Raw genomic sequence first — 16238 nt, 5'->3', positions numbered from 1 at the left:
AAAAACAACTGCTCACAATATAAGCTACAAGAAAAACAAAAAATAATAAATAAATTATGAATATGAATATTAACGAGCAAACCCGTCGAACGTGCTGCTTGATAAGCTTCTCAAGGACGTTTGGAGATATGAGATCCGGGTTGAAGGCATGCTGATTGGTTGCTAACCACTGCATTGTCACTAGCTGCATTTGGACTGAAATGATACGCGAGGGGCCATCTTCCTCCAATAAGCATGCAGCCAAATCAACTGCCTGAAAGCAAATGGGCCGAAAATGAATAGTTTCAGAATTCCATAAATTCACGGATAACTTTTTGCTTCACAGACAACTTTTTTACAATTATTAATACTTTCATTAATTTATAATTATAAATACCTTCATTAAATAATATTTTTAAAACAAAGGATACCAGGAACTAATTTTTTATAAATAAAAAAAAAACTTCAAGAGAACGAAAGGGATATTACGATTTCTCCTGAAAGACGAAACAAGCACAAAAGTCCTTAAGAAAATAGAATGGAAGAATTCGATAACTTCTACTACAGCTTTTCCTCCGACTTAACACACAATAGTGGCGCTATCATAACCATATCCTTCAAAGATTTAAGGTTAAAATAATCAAGACATGAAAGATAAAAAATAAAGCAGAATATTTACATGAACAGAGATACTGGTTAAGAATCCGTAAATTTAAATTCCAAATCACAGCTCATACAAATGATCATGTACTTGATTTTATTTGAACCATATAAAGCTCAGAATACGTGTCTATTGTATATGTACTGCTATAGTAACAAAAAAACAAAGTATCATGTGATTTTATCTGTGGAAATATTCTTGAAAAATATTCAGAACTAAAATGGTAAATTAAAAAAAAAGATTTCATGAAAACCTAGAATGGAAAATCAACGATAAAATTCTGGAACTAAAAATTTATGTATGGAGCAGCTAACAACTATCAACAAAGTACAGGCAGAATATAGTTATTAATTTAATCCATCATTTTTTCTTCACAGTATATGTACAGCCTCTAAAGTCAAAAGACAGTCTCTAAAGAAATGGCTCTACAAAATCGGTATTTAAATTATTCAACTTTTCACATGAATGACGTCAAAAATGCCTTTGAACATAATAGTCCTTTTCAAGCCTCATATTTCCGAAATGTATATCGAGTATGGAAAAGAAAAGAACTTTTTAATAAAGTCTGTTAATAAAAAATTAATGAACGACCAAAGCATGACAAGCTAAAAGACAGCAAAACCAAAAAAATGAGTTATCTAAGAACAACCGCCCCACTACCGTCCTCATTGCTCCACGATTTTTTCGTGACATTTTTTACCGATAGTGAACTGAAGAAAACAAAGAAAATTTGAAAGCTTTGAATTTAATAATAGTAAGGAATAATGGAATTGTATGGTCACAAATTTATTTTCTTGTATGTGGGCGAACAAGTAGAAGAGATGATCGGTAATACTTTCGGAAATTTAAATAACAAAAGTAAGAGTTGTGAACAAAGCCTGTTGTTAATCGCTACATAGTTCACTAGAAAGAAAACTGCGAAAAACGTTTTCCGAAAATCTGGTATACAATAAACTGATAGAGAACCGAAAGTATATTACACATTGGTTTCTGTTTTAAGACACAAACCTATTTGCATTTAACTGTTATCATGAATCATAATTTTTCAATTAGACGTTATGACAGCGAATTCTACCTAATTTACGATGCTTTGTATCGGAACATGCTTTTCATCTCAAGTAACTAAATATATACAAGTGATTCCACTAAGGATTCGAAATCTGTATTTCGCATCAATATCTGGGACGCTTTCATAAATAAGAATGGCAATAATATAAAATACCGAGTTAAACAGAAAGATCAAATATAAGCAAGAAAAAGATTAGAATTGCATAAATGTAAAAAAAGTACGACATGCAGAAAAATTAACAATAAACAATATTTTGCAATAGTCAGATAAATTGTGTAAGAAGTCTCGAACTCCTAATGATCGTGATTTTCAGGAAAATTTAAAGTATAAACACATTCATCCCTCAAGAATACAGCTGTTTAATAACAATTATTTTCATTCCATTTTTCTTTTACGCAAAATAAAACGGAAAACCTAGATATAAAGAAGATTCTCAGCGTTAAGAGTTTCCTTAACTAAAATACAGTTTCTTCTTTTTGGTACGAGTCGAAAAAAGTCCTTAGGAATTTTCAAAAAATTAAGAACAATATATCAGTTAGCAAAAAAAAAAGGAATGGACAGCAGCTAAGGAATGATATTCTAGCTGAAAATATATTTAAGGTAACACAAAAGTTTCCAGTTTTTTTTTGCCAACTTTAAATAATCTTTGAACTTCACTTGCATTAGTTCTTTTGACGCGAAGAGTAAAAAAAAATGAGATTGATAAGGATTAAAGAAGCTAACAGAAAAATTAACTGCAAAACATCCCTTAAAAATGCTACATAGAAGAATACTTTAAAAGCGAAACCTGAGCATTACGCCGACGTATTCGATGAACATTATCCATGACAACATCTGTTTCATCTACAATTTCAGCCTGAAGAATTTCTTCAACAATGTCTTCCAGGGTAACAAGCCCAACGAGTTCATAAGCCGGATCGGCCTCTTCTGATTCCACAATACGTTGTACCATTGCCAGGTGGTAATCACCCTACCATAAATAATTAACTGCACAGAAGTTTTTCGTCATTTTGACAGCTTTCTGGATAATAAGATTATCAAATGGACATTAAAATCTACAGAATAAAATCAGAGGATGATTCAAATTAATTTACTTTCTTGAATTCTTCAAGCATAACACGTAAGGGAGTATCTTCCATGACAAAACGCAAGGGGTGTTCATGAAAACCACAAACTGTTTGAATTGTAAAATTATCATCGGGATCTAGAAGTGCCAGATCTTTCACAAACAATAATGCCACAACCGTATTTCTGAAAAGAATCAGTAAAACAACGTTTAGAAACTCCTACAAGTTTAATAAAGATAATGTGGACTAAGATATTTCTGTTAATAAAAACAAGGATTCTTGATTTGTTACAGGTTTAATTGTCGTAAAGAATAGCGGTCTTGCACTGCCACATCAAAAAACTCTACTCTATTAGTTGGCGGTTACTTTGAACTTCTGATTTTCTCTGCAAGCTAGCACAGTGCAATTAAGTTCTATTCCTCGAACGCACAGCCATTCCATATACCTCATTAAGAAATTATGAGACCTGAAGTTAAAAAAAAGTAATACCTATCACCGGAGAAAACTGGTATACGAGTGTATCCCATACGTAGGATTTCAGCAACAGTCTTTGTATTTAAAACCGTTGTATTCGGAAGCATGAATACATCCTAATACAAAAATCAATCAATGAATGAATGAAAAGAATCATTTCGCACTCCTTCAGAACGAGTTAGAAGGAAAATAAAACTTCGGTAAAATATGCATAACTTTGAGTTTACTCATTTTACTGCTATAATCAGTTTATAACAAATCAGCTGTCCTTTTCACAGTTTCAAATATTAGAAAATATTCAATCGCAAAAGACGTAGAGAGAAAGGATTTCTTTCTGAAAAATCGGAGATATCTTCGACCATCATACATATATAAGTTGAGTGTTAGCTTACATCAATTTTGGTCATAACATCGCTAACTGTCTTATCGGATATTTCCATAGCACCAACAGCAATCTTCAATTCTTCCGCCAATCCTTCATCGCGTGTTGACATTTTGATGAGCTCCATCAACCGCTTGCGATCATATGATATTACCTAAAATATCACACAAAAACAATATAAGATATTTTCATATATCACAAATTAGATCTAGGTTGAAACAGCTAAGCGTCAATAAATTTATCAATACAAATAAAGTATAAAGACGTTAACATTATTAGATAATATTAAATTAACAAATCCGTCCCAGTATGCCTGATGCGTCAGGTAAGCAGCATTTTGGCCGAGATATGCAACAAATACCTATTCCTCTTTCTCAAATTCCGAACGATACATAAGCGAAGTTCTGCTAATATGGAAAAAAAAACTGTTGCATTATTAGAGAAAGTTCAAATTAGAAGGTGTATTGCTGTACATGATCATTTCGAAATGTAGCTAACACAGAACACGTGGCACCAGTAAAAAAGATGCAAGTCATAGATTAAACTGATTGATTTTATTTTTAAAACTAAATTTTACGTCATAAAAATTATAATCTATAATGATCAACGATCTAGCAAAGGATAAAAACTTACTTCATCGCCTAATAAAAGATCCAGTATTTTACTAATCGGATAAGCAATAGGAAATGTGAGTACCATGAAAAAGCGGGTTATCCATATAGTTCGAGCACCAACTGCAAGTCCTTTCCTGAAAAACGAAGTGAAATTACTGCTTTCCTCGTATCAAATTTTAGCGTGAAAGAAGTTGGAACGGACAGTTTTTGGTGGTAATTGTGGCAATCAAGAATATAATGAAAATAAACATGTCATTCGAGTTAGCAATAAGAAAATACTCACCGGAGGACACTAATATTTGAGAACATACTGACATGCAGTACGATTTTAACACGATGTTAATGTGGCAATGAGAAAAATTCGAAGTAGGAAATTCCTGGTTCATCATTTCATAACACAAAATAAAAATTGGATATGTATCGAAATAAATTAAAAGATTCATATCAAAAGAAAAGAGATCCATACTTGACACAAAGACTTTGCGGAAAAATTTCGCCAAAAACGACAATTCCAGCAGAAGAGGTTATGAGTGCTACGTAACCACTAGTGAGATCATCAAAAAGTATGGAAATGGCAGAATTAACACAAACATTTCCTATAAGCAAGGCACAAAGGAGCAAATTTCCAGAACGTCGCACAGGTAATATCACTTCTGCATACGCACGTTCTTTCTTTGAACCTGAAATTCACTGCCACTTCAAAAAGTTGTGTACGCCACAGCAAGACTGTTCATAATCATTCTTTTTGAAATTAGTTGTTTTGTGTGTATTACAAGATTGTTAACAGAGCATGAAAAGAATAGAACTTTAGTACTGAGGCTAATATTTTTCTCATTACAATACCTAGAAGACGATAAAAAATTATATGATGTTCAGACACCACAAAAATCGAGTTTCTCATAATTTACAAGTTAAAACATACCCGACTTTTGTATGAGCATCAATTCCTGTGGTGTGAGTGCCATCAAACCAAGATTCAAGCCAGAGAATAAACCAGAGAGAACAAAGAGACAACAAATTACTGCAATTTGAATACCCATGGGCAGATAATATTGGCGTGGTGGTATTTCAGTCGATATTGTAGCTCGCAAATCATTTAGCTAAAGTTAAAATTTTTTTAAAGCAACAAACGGCATGTAAAGATATGAGAATGTTGCTTAGCCAGAGAGTCAGATGGTAGCAAGCAAGTTCTGTTTTTTATTGGAAATGCGATGCTTCATATCAGTACTATATCACTCTTAGTCTCAACATATCAGTACCACATCATCCTTATTTTTGCAGTTATTAAAGTGTATTTTTAGGAAAGACTATCGATTCATCAGTAAGACAGAACTTAATTTAGTGTGACAGATGTTCCTCAAACATGGGATACAAACCAATTCCACAATGCTTTATTCTTTATATGGACGCATTATCATAAACTGTGTTTAACAGCATAGGGATTAATATTATCCAAAGAAATATCATTCAAGCCAATTAATTGAATTTATTTCTGCATTAAACAAAATATTACTTCTAAATATTCAGTTTTTTATTTCATCATTATTTTAATCCAATCTATAAGGAGAAACTGACCACAACGAAATGCTGCTCAATCTCTTCACCTTGCGCATTTTCCTTTGGTTTCTGTTTAACGCATACATAATAGAGATCTGCCGAACTGTAAATTAAGAACAAACGAATTTTAGAAAAAAAAAGATGAAGACTAACTCTGCAGTAGTCAATAGCCAGTTAAATAAGAACCAATCAAAGTAATTTCAGCAGAAAATATAAGTAATAGAATAAATTGGAACAAACTCAGGGAATGCTGCCTTGACGACCACACGTTTTTCGGTCTGGATAGTAAAATCGGGTTGTGTGATCTCAATGTCGGACACTGAACAGTTATTCCAAACCCGGGTGAAAACAACCAGCGCTATATCGTCCATTCCAAAACCAAACAGTACCACTCGAACTGGAACATCCGGCTGTACTATCGATACTTCTTTATCACTGCAATTCCAGAATGTATCAAATCATCTAATTCATGGCCGATTAGAAAGTCTAGAATACATCGCCATCGCTCGTGTGTAGTTGGAGAAAAAATATATTCTGATCTCATACATATCAACTACACAGCTAATTCCAGAAAATTTTGGATACGGTGTGATCGGATAATTGACAAAACTAGTCTAGAAAATAAAAAAGTGCTGAAACAACAAAAATCTGTACTAGTGAAACGAAGTAATATTTACGGCATTCGCACATTCCAAACGATCACTACTTCCTATGATTTTATTCAAATAAATGGTTCGAAAAAAATTTTTTGACTACGATTTCATTCTAAACCCGTTTAACTTCAGCACTGCATGCACAGTTTTACTTTATATTCCAGTCATTTCCTTACTTCACTTATGAATAATTCAACTGCTCAAGAACATTTTTTTACTCAGTGAAAAAGCCATGTGAAAAATCTTTCCAATGCTCTTTATTAAAGGAAAGTTGGAAAGTGAAATGATGTTTAGCACTTAACATTACATCATCCTCAGCCGTTGTAGATTTACAAAATTATTTTCAGTCATTAAATTTCTCCGTCAACAAAGTTTCCGATACAAACAGTCTTCAGAAAATGCTTTTTTATGGTTTGTGAGATGATTCACTAACTCCACTGATTCTCCACCATCACACAAAAGTGCTAATTACTAAATTGATTCAATGAAATCTCAAGATTTGAAATTTGCATGATAAGTCTCCACTTGCAGACATTCTTTCATGCAAAAATATAACTGAAATATCAAAACTTGCAGATGTCAGTGATAGAGACTACAGTTTTTTAATGAATGTTACATCTCAATGTACTAAACCTTACTTCACATTTTTCTACACCGCGATGTACTGATGCACCGAAAGCATCATTTTTATATTTATTATACTCAACAAAGGATGTAAAAACAGGAGGTATCCTTACAAATCAAACCATTTTTATTTTGAAAGAAAGGTAAAAGAATCAGTGTTAGCGCAAATATACCATAATATGCCGAATCACTTATAACCAACGAAACCGTTATCCTCGGACGTGATGCTTCAGTGATACTTTAAATTTCGGGACTTCCCCTCATCCCCTCCCATTAAAATATGACGTATAATGAAATGGTAATTTAGTTTGTGAATAGTTCTTTGATAAAACTTAACTTTGCTTAAGCAATCTTTTAAAATTTTGTTCGAAAATCAATGATATCTGCTTTGTGCAACTGGCAATCATATAACTCTTACTGTCGTTAATAAATTTGGTTGAAAAAAAGACGGTAAAAATCACCCAGAGCTAGTGGAAACATGTCACAATATGCCGAATAATATGCAACTTACTTATAACCGACGAAACCGTTATCCTCGGACGGTAATCCTTCAACTCTGATTCCAGCTAGATGTGTTTTCTTTTCGGTGAAGCTAGTATCACTTATCGGCTGCAACCGAATGAAAGCTTAATCTATTACACAACTATAATTGGCTTTTCCAATACTTAAAAGTTAGCAGCTATTTCTGCAATCAAAATCTTGACTCCTAATAAAAAGTTGGAAACGGAGCTTCCTGCTATTTTTAAAATTTTTTTTGACTTTTTTTCAAAATCTTTTTCTCAAAAGATTTTCCGACCAAAGCGAAAGTTTGATTTCTAACAAATTTTTCTATTTCATTTCTTTTCGAATTTCACCAGTACCAAATCTCATTAAAAAACAAAGAAATCTTTTTAATGGAACGAACCAAACATCCTATGCAGAAAACAACTATGTTAGAGACTGGGGCGAACTGTATCAGAGATAAATGGATTTATTTCTTTGAAAGACAATTGCGTATTCATAAAGAAATCCATATATAGAACAGTTATGTCTATCGGCAAATGCCATCAAAAATTACTCACTTTTAGTTCTTGCTTTTGTGGCAGGCAAAATGAGAGTAAAAAACAGCAGGCAATACAAAAAACGCTATAGAAACGCCATATCCAGATCTGCATTCCCTTATCACCGAATTCTCTGAAAACCGAAATTTTCATGTGATGCTTAAAGCAATGAAATAAGTCACGTCTTTCTTATTAAAACAGAAAAAAAAATCCTGGGAAGGGAAAAATACGAAAAATGGCAAATAGAGAGGGAAAGGGGAAAAAGATGATCAGAAGAGTACAAACATAGTTTTCAGAATAGCGGAAATTTTTGAAAATGATTAAAGGTCAAGCAAAAGCGGGAAAATAGCTTCTAAGAAATTTCATTGGGGAATCACTGATTTCGACTTTTCGGTTTTTTCTTTTAGGATCTTTTCTCTTTCCATTATCTATACTGCCGTAACAATTTCATATACTGGAAATTAATAACTGTGAAATACGAGTGTGTGACCACTTTTTTTCTTTCTCTTTCTGTTCATGTTCATGGCACATAAATAATCTAAACATCTTCAAAATTTCAGTATAAGATCAAAAATAAAAAATGAAGAGATTATAAAAGTGAACTAACCTCGTAATTAATTTCTAAGTTACTTTGGTTCAAGCCAATAACGAAAAAAAAAGGATTTACTTGCACTATAATTAGTTCGTAGAAAGTGACAATGTTTACCTATCACATAGCCAGCTATTGGTCGTAACAAGAAAAGACAACCCTTTATCAATTCGGTGTATCTTAAAGTGAGTCGATGATAATGCCTGATCTGTCTGCAACTTGATCTGCCCAACTGGAAATCAAATAGGGAGTCAATGAAATGCCAATATGTCCTTTCTTCCACTTTTCAATTTATTTTTTTCTTTCTCAAACATGCGAAATCAAACCCTTGTGGCCTTGCGCCCTCGCTTGGAAGACTTCTAGAGTCAATGTCATATTTCCTTCTTGAACGATGTAAGAGTAACACTTTATTCTGTGTCATTAAGTTAGTAAGCCAGTTTCATGTCTCTATCTGCCTACCAAATTAGACGATGTACTTCGCAAGTTACATGGAGAAGTCAATAAAAAACGTGTTTTTTTGCACACATGATGGTGTGCATGCACGCATCAATAAACACAATTATTTCTAAACGTGCAATGAAAAAGTAAATGAATCAGATGAATTAGCCGGTGGTCTAGGCAAACAATGGAGGATGTTGATTTTAATTTGAAAAGTTCTTGACTTCCTTTCATTTCAAAATTTAAACATCCCAGGTTGATGGGCTAAATGATCGGGATGACTAAACCTTTGCGAAGTAACCCTCACTATGGCCATTCAAGCAACAGCGTCCATCGCTTTTCCCCACTCCCTCCCTTATAATGCGCTAGAAGTGGCTTTCTCTCACAAAGTCGTTATGCAAATTTAACTTCCAAACCTGAGATACTCTGCGAGTCTCAACTAGGACACTTTGATGGTCTCAATAGTCTATTCAGCACAAGTAACGCTGAACAACGGTGAAATCATATTGGTTTGGTTTAGGTGAGGGATTTCGCCCGAATTTAACCACACGTTTTCCATACTTAACTCGATTAGGATAGGAGTGACTGAATTTGTATTGGAATTAAGCCTTAGTTCATTCAGACTAAAATGTTTTGATGGAAAAAAACTTGCGCCTCCTCATCCACGAACCATCAGGTGGACGTTATGCTCTAGTGCATATCACTAAATAACCATATGCAACAGCATAGAAGTGCCTCTGAAATCACGAGAATTTGTAAGGCGAAGGGACGGGATTTCTGAAAAAGGTTATGTTTCCTGGTCATGGAAAAAGGCGGAATGGAAGTGATGACTCACTGGGTAACCCACACGCTATGTAACTACTTCCATCCTTGCCAAAGTATTCTCGTTACTTCTGGCTTTTAATCCAGGCAATGCCATAAACCAAACTCGTTTGCATCTTCTGACAAATGTGCCCATTTATGTTTTAGCTGGCCGCGATCTTTAGATTGTGAGAGGAGATTCTTTGTTATTGATGCCGCAGGTAGAAGAGATTTTCCGATTGTTTTTGGTGTGGTACTCAGTAAAGCCTGGGTATTAAAAGTAGTACTCTCTTAAAGACCGGGGTTATGCAAGGGAATTCTCTGAAAGAATAGGCAAAAGATTAAAAAGGAAGCTGTGTACTGTGTCGCAAATGCTTGCATGAACACATCTGGAGGTGAAATGAGAATGGCAGATGTTCATATTTATTGAAGGGTATTCAGTTCATTTATTTCTTTTTCGCATTAGCCATGTTAGTTGAATTGTCAAACTGTGTGTCTAATAGCCATTTGTAGAGGTGAGGCCGACATTTTTGATATGAAAACAGAATGCACAACAGATGGACCGATCAAAACGGATGACTTACATCATTTGAGAGAAGGCGAAATTTTCGTAGATTCTGAGAGCGGCCAGAAGTTCCGAGTGCGGAAAACTGCCTTACCACAGCAGTCTATCGGAGGACCACATGGAGTTGGTTTGTATGTCACTCTTCGATATTAGTTCGTTTCATCATTTTAAGAATATGCAAATTGCTAGGCACTATCGTGACTGTCGTGATTGAGGGATGCAAATGTCGAGCATCATTTCTCAGTGAAGTGGTTTTCGAAATTTTCAAAAATAGATGTGAATAAACTCAGTAACGAAAATCTGTTTCAGGAGATCCAAACGATCGGTCCTTGCGTCGACTGGAAGCAGATGTTTTAATACCAGATCGCATGAACGAACGGGTGCAAAAAGTTGAATGTCGCGAATCACTTGAAGGTTCAGTTTTTTTCTCCTTTATATTTTGATGTATAAAATGAAATGAATTCTATGTTGTCTTCAACCATTTGATTGTGCAACCAGTTGACTGGAAAGTACTTTTCCATATGTTGTTGTTTTAAAGTTTGTTGACAGTTCTTTTCAGGTCTGACGCGATGTCTGAAAAAAGAAGGCAGCCTCATTGGTATGAGAAAATGTCAGAAAGAGCTCGAGCGGTACGAAGCATGTCAACTTGCGAATTAAGTTTTATGCAGTTTCTTGCAAATTTTGCACAATATAAACGTGATGTATTACATAGTCTGTTGGGCTGAGAGCGGTTTTGGGATATTGGTCACTTGCTTATGTTAACTTCATACATCTGAACTAAGTTCATTCTCGTCTTAGGCCAAATATATGTTACGAATATAAGGTTTCCTTTCATATAATTTACAGATAGATCTACACACCACTAGACCTATTACTTATCCTTAAATTTATTTTTGAAATCCTTGGTTTTGTAGATTCAACGATCCTTGGTTCCGTCAAAAGATCACTGATGAATATATTAAAGAGCGTGCAGAATATCGTCGAACAGGAAAAAATGTAATGGAAAGAAGGTGGGAAGACTACTGCGATTATAAAAAGAAGCGGGGTGATTGGATTGATCTCGGTGACCGTAACAAATAAGATCGTGTGATGAGAGCTCCTAATTTCCTTTTGAAGTCCCTATTTGTATGTGATGGTAGCCATGCACTGTTGTCTCTAAGCATTCGTAATCTTTTACAAAAGCCATTGTTTGCTTAATGATATTTTGAAAGCATAATGGTTGTTCTTCTTTGAAATGAGTTCACGGTAAGTATGGCTGTACTAACAGTTTCCTGCTAATTTTCATCAGTTTGCTGTGTTGTTTCTATTAAACTTAATGGCGACATGTTATCCATTTCTTACTGTGGTTAGCTATTCTCTAGTCAGCGTTTGTATGCGAGAATGAACGACAGGTAGTATGCTAGAATTTCAAAATTTTGATGGGAATGTTGCTTAGTTCTCACTTTTTCCTTCTAAGCTTCTGTAGTTTCTTTTTCTATTCGTTTATATGCAGTTTGTATCGTAGACGATTTATGGGCGTGTTAACTCCAGTCGTCAGTTATTGGTTTGCTAACTTTGTTGATTTAAGTATGTGAGAAGCTTTTACTTACAGTGTTTTCGGTATTACTACTGGTTTACATTCGATCAAGTGAATATTTTCTCCTTCCTGTCATTTTAATTATAGTATACAAGTTTGTGGTCTGATATCCTTATAAGTTTATAAAGTATTGTTGTAAATCCAGATATTATTTGTCTTATCTCAAAGTCACAGATCAATTAAAAGATTGATGGAATACTTCTAATTGTTGAGAGGCCTCGTAAAAATCAAATTCTGATATTTAACCTCGATTAATATTGCAAAATAAAACACTTAACAGCGGCTATACGATTGAATCCTGTAAAAAAAATAGAAATTAACTAAATTCCGTTTCTGTTGTTCTGAAATATTCTGATTTAAAGTCAAGAGCGAAGCACATTTCAGAGATGGCAGGGGTACAATGGTGTGATCTGTGTAAGGTCCAAATATCATCGAAAGTGCTGCTAAATATGCACGAAAATGGCAAACGTCACCATAAAAGGGTTATGGAGCGTGACGCAATGCTGGCCTTAGCAGCCCGATCGGTTTTTATTTCTGGATTAAATCCTGAAATTGCCGTCACCGAGAGCGAGGTTTTATTTAACTGTCTTGTGCTGATACTCCTTACATAATATGCAAAAAGAGATTAAAGTGAAATTTTGGGTACTCTTCGTGATTATATACTCTTTTCCTCGTTAAACCCAGGGGTATAGTCGCTTTGAAAAGTGCTCGTCTTTTAAATTTATCATTCGCGAGAGCGCAATCCTTAGTAGATTGACAAGCATCACATTTAATTAACGATTCACTACGATATAATTTCGAATCCTCTTTCTACGCTAACTAGTATTTCTTTCAGATTTCAAATGCCCTCAGCTGTTTTGGAAAAGTAGAAAGAGTTCATTTAGATATAAAAAGCGGTAAATATGTGATCGTCGAATTTGATGAAGAATTTTCGGCTCATAAAGCAATTTTTGAAGATAAAGTCCGTATTGGGCGTGTAAGTTTTATTGTGGCTTTAGCTGCGGAAAGAATCGGCACAAAACTGCCTGGAAACACAAAACTTTCACAAAACTGCCTGGAAAGTAAATTTCTACGAAATCGGTTCTATTTTCTTTTTTTGCTGGACCGCTTGTAACTTTATATTTTACTATTGTTTGTTTTAATATATATTTTTCTTCACGCAAGTTATCATTGTAAATCCAGCAAGTCGTACCGGTACGAGCACGCAGTATAAATTTCGATCAATGTAAGGCAAATTCAAAAATACATGTAATCGATACTGATAAACTTATTAATGAAATAAATGGCTCGACTACATTTGCTGGGCAAGTGGATACCTTATTAAAGCTGTATTGTCTCAGTGATGTCGAGGTATAGTTACAAAATCAAATCTTGAATTTGAAATAGATTTAGTGTTATTTGAACGGTATTCATGTCTTCCATGGGATGTTTGACCTCGTCATAGATTGAAGTGCATTTTTAATGTGCATGTTTTGGTCACATCAAGTTAAAATCATATATATGGAAAGCTTTTTCAGGTTGAAGAACGAACCAACTGTACCCAAATGCTTGCAGTGGCATTCAGCAATTACTTCTCATCAGATGTTCATGTCCGAATTTTTGGCTCTTCATTAACATCTCTTGGTACGAAGGATTCCGACATTGTAAGTTTCACATTCGTTTGAAAATCCATTGATCAATTAATAGTTGATTTTCTGCAAATATGGGTTTTCGTTTTAAAAAATTCGATATATCATTGCAAAAAACATTTGAAAATCTAGCAGAATATTTTTCGATGAAAGAAGAAACTTAAGGAACCAGAGATGCTAAGAAGTTTAGAATAACATAATTTGAAAATCAAATTTTTTAGGATGCAAGTTTGTTTTTCAATGTACCGCTTACGGAAGCAACTTGTGCGGGGGATTTAGCCAGGAATAAATATATATTGCTGACTTGCGACATTACTGCATTAAGAGGGCGTAAAGTTTGTGCAGAGGAATATGCTAGGCTGTCTGAGGCTGGTTAGTTCGTAGTAGACTTCTATATTAATCAAATTCAGATTGTATCGAAAATATAAATCATAACTGTTGTTTCTCATGTTATGATTGTCTTTTTCAAAATTCCTTGATCGTCCTGAAACATTTAACTTTAATCTGATGAAAAGAGTACTGAGTGGTCTGACAGTTTTGCTATAGTTTTATTATAGAGCCAAAAGTCTGTTTGAATAATCGTAACAATTTCCCATTTTCTCACATGTAACCCAGAGTGGCAGTTTAATTTTATTGCATTGATTAACTAACAAATTTTAAGATCGTGTTCGTCTGTTGAATAAAATAGTGAACGACATACGTAAGCGTGGCACGGCACTTGTCACTGGTCAATATCCAATACTAGACGCTCGTTGTCCGCTTGTGCGACTTATCGTTAATCGGTATGTTACAAAAAGAGGAAATTTTATCAGTTTAGATATTTGGAAATGATTAAAACACAAATTTTCCGCGTACAAAAAAGTATTTAATTGTTTGGTAAGTATTTCAAAATCTTATCTTTACTTTGGAGAACAAATACGGCATCTTCAGGAAACATACCATGGACTTATCAGTGGATAATTACCTTGGCTACGCAAAATCCAACTGGCTTAGAAGTATCGTACACTGTGATTCCTCACAACTTATTCGGAAATTTCTTGTGTCCTTCAGGTTTTGGGCTCATATAAATGAGCTGTTGAAGGTTGATGAAAGACAGGTATGTTTTATCCCTTTCAAGTAGTTCGATTGATTGGTTTATTTTAATACTTGTAGATCTTTTTTTAATTTCTTTTTGTTCCTTTTAGTGTTACTATGTTTCATTGACTTACATCTCCGTGAAATAATGTCTAACTTTTTTGGCGGACTTTTCTTTGAAAATGTGCTTTTGTTATAACATTGAAGTTTTTGTATACTCGTGCAAGCTAAGTTCAAAATTTGTATTAGTGAATAGTTTGGGACGAGAAGCCTTATTTCTGTTTTCCTTTCTCTATACGTTGCTTGTTCTGCAGATGAAAAATTTTTTCTTGTACTCTTATACGAAGCCTTCTGCAAAAAAAAAAAAAAAAAAAATTTAACTGATAAAATAAAACTTTCTAGCGATCACATTTCAATGCATACATATTGAACCTGCTGTGCGTAATATATCTGCAGTTATACAATTATATACCTCCTCTTCAACGTGCTCAAAAAGAAGTGGTTGTAAATGGGTGGAGGATTGATTTCGTTGTTGATCATGTGGATTTATCCTGCCTAACACTTGAGAAATTGTTTAAGGTCACTATCTCTTACATCTCTAAATGTCAGTTTTCGAAATGATTTCCTTGGGAATTCATTGTTTTAACGAAGTATGAAAACTTTGGTCGCAGTTTTTGTACATAATTTGCTAAAACTATTCTTTTACAGGATTTTTTTATTTGGTTCGTTCAACTAAAGTTGAAGGACACAATACTGTGTCCCTATCTAGGTAATACTGTTTCGTTCGATCAGTTCCAGCAGTTATATCCAGACAGCAGCGTTCGGAGCGTTTTCAAACTTGCACATTTGAACATTCAGGTAAAAACTTTCCTTAACTTGTCTAGAAAGTTTGCGGTTGCTTGTAGTCGTGTGAATATACACATGAATAAAAGATGTAACATTTTCACATCGATTTGAAATAACCTGCTGTGAATTGTTGCAGGATCCTCTGGAATGGTCGCATAATGTTTCCATGTTGGTTTCTGAGAAGTATATCAGTGCAATGCGTCGTCAGATGATGTTTGCATTGTCGCGTACGAAAATAGTACCGGACTCATTCTTAGCTGTGTTGCAGGAAATATGTGATATTGGTGCTGCGGAGAAGTCGTCTTTAGGTTTACTTTTTAGTTTAACTCTTCTATCCTGTAGCTTGTTGATAATGCTAGAAGAAATTTATTTTCCGTCATTAAGCAGAAATCCTACTGAACCGCAACGACTTATATAGTCCCATCGGCGTAATGTTTCATTTGATACGATCAACTCGTGGTTGAAGATTTGTGACCCGAGTCACCATGCAAAGTGTCTGCGTATTTTGTTGCGAAGTTTCAGCAAATCGTAATGTCTAACATGTGATTACCCGATAATTCAGTATATATATATATATATATATATATATATATATATATAT

The 16238-nt window shown here is 34.2% G+C and overlaps 3 protein-coding genes across 3 annotated transcripts in view; 2 read left to right on the top strand and 1 right to left on the bottom strand.

The window, feature by feature from the left end:
• Positions 1 to 9130, bottom strand: part of LOAG_16513 (hypothetical protein) — a gene marked incomplete at its 5' end in the record, with an annotated part of 14561 nt that extends 5431 nt beyond the window's left edge. Inside the window, 14 exons of the mRNA XM_020449166.1 lie at positions 83 to 253; positions 2497 to 2679; positions 2804 to 2960; positions 3266 to 3366; positions 3643 to 3786; positions 4266 to 4380; positions 4713 to 4926; positions 5169 to 5346; positions 5822 to 5906; positions 6044 to 6238; positions 7592 to 7689; positions 8142 to 8253; positions 8827 to 8941; positions 9022 to 9130. Coding sequence (XP_020307352.1) covers positions 83 to 253; positions 2497 to 2679; positions 2804 to 2960; positions 3266 to 3366; positions 3643 to 3786; positions 4266 to 4380; positions 4713 to 4926; positions 5169 to 5346; positions 5822 to 5906; positions 6044 to 6238; positions 7592 to 7689; positions 8142 to 8253; positions 8827 to 8941; positions 9022 to 9130 — 1977 coding nt within the window. The remainder of the gene's footprint in view (positions 1 to 82; positions 254 to 2496; positions 2680 to 2803; positions 2961 to 3265; positions 3367 to 3642; positions 3787 to 4265; positions 4381 to 4712; positions 4927 to 5168; positions 5347 to 5821; positions 5907 to 6043; positions 6239 to 7591; positions 7690 to 8141; positions 8254 to 8826; positions 8942 to 9021) is intronic.
• A 1353-nt stretch (positions 9131 to 10483) lies between these two features.
• LOAG_06882 (hypothetical protein) lies at positions 10484 to 11593 on the top strand (the record flags this gene model as incomplete). The annotated part of the gene is made up of 4 exons (XM_003142417.2): positions 10484 to 10640; positions 10823 to 10927; positions 11073 to 11142; positions 11428 to 11593. 4 exons carry the CDS (start codon positions 10484 to 10486, stop codon positions 11591 to 11593), a joined length of 498 nt encoding a protein of 165 aa, XP_003142465.2.
• Positions 11594 to 12463: 870 nt separating this feature from the next.
• LOAG_16512 (hypothetical protein) overlaps positions 12464 to 16238 on the top strand; it is a 5073-nt gene continuing 1298 nt past the window's right edge. The window contains exons 1-9 of the mRNA XM_020449165.1: positions 12464 to 12661; positions 12925 to 13439; positions 13607 to 13732; positions 13939 to 14089; positions 14379 to 14499; positions 14648 to 14813; positions 15194 to 15370; positions 15500 to 15649; positions 15774 to 15945. Coding sequence (XP_020307351.1) covers positions 13634 to 13732; positions 13939 to 14089; positions 14379 to 14499; positions 14648 to 14813; positions 15194 to 15370; positions 15500 to 15649; positions 15774 to 15945 — 1036 coding nt within the window. The 5' untranslated portion in view covers positions 12464 to 12661; positions 12925 to 13439; positions 13607 to 13633. The remainder of the gene's footprint in view (positions 12662 to 12924; positions 13440 to 13606; positions 13733 to 13938; positions 14090 to 14378; positions 14500 to 14647; positions 14814 to 15193; positions 15371 to 15499; positions 15650 to 15773; positions 15946 to 16238) is intronic.

The sequence above is a fragment of the Loa loa genome (assembly GCF_000183805.2).
Source record: "Loa loa unplaced genomic scaffold supercont3.6, whole genome shotgun sequence".
In the NCBI taxonomy this organism is placed as follows: Eukaryota; Metazoa; Nematoda; class Chromadorea; order Rhabditida; family Onchocercidae; genus Loa; species Loa loa.
Note: the sequence above shows the minus strand (reverse complement) of the source record. Positions and strands in the feature narration are given on the sequence as shown.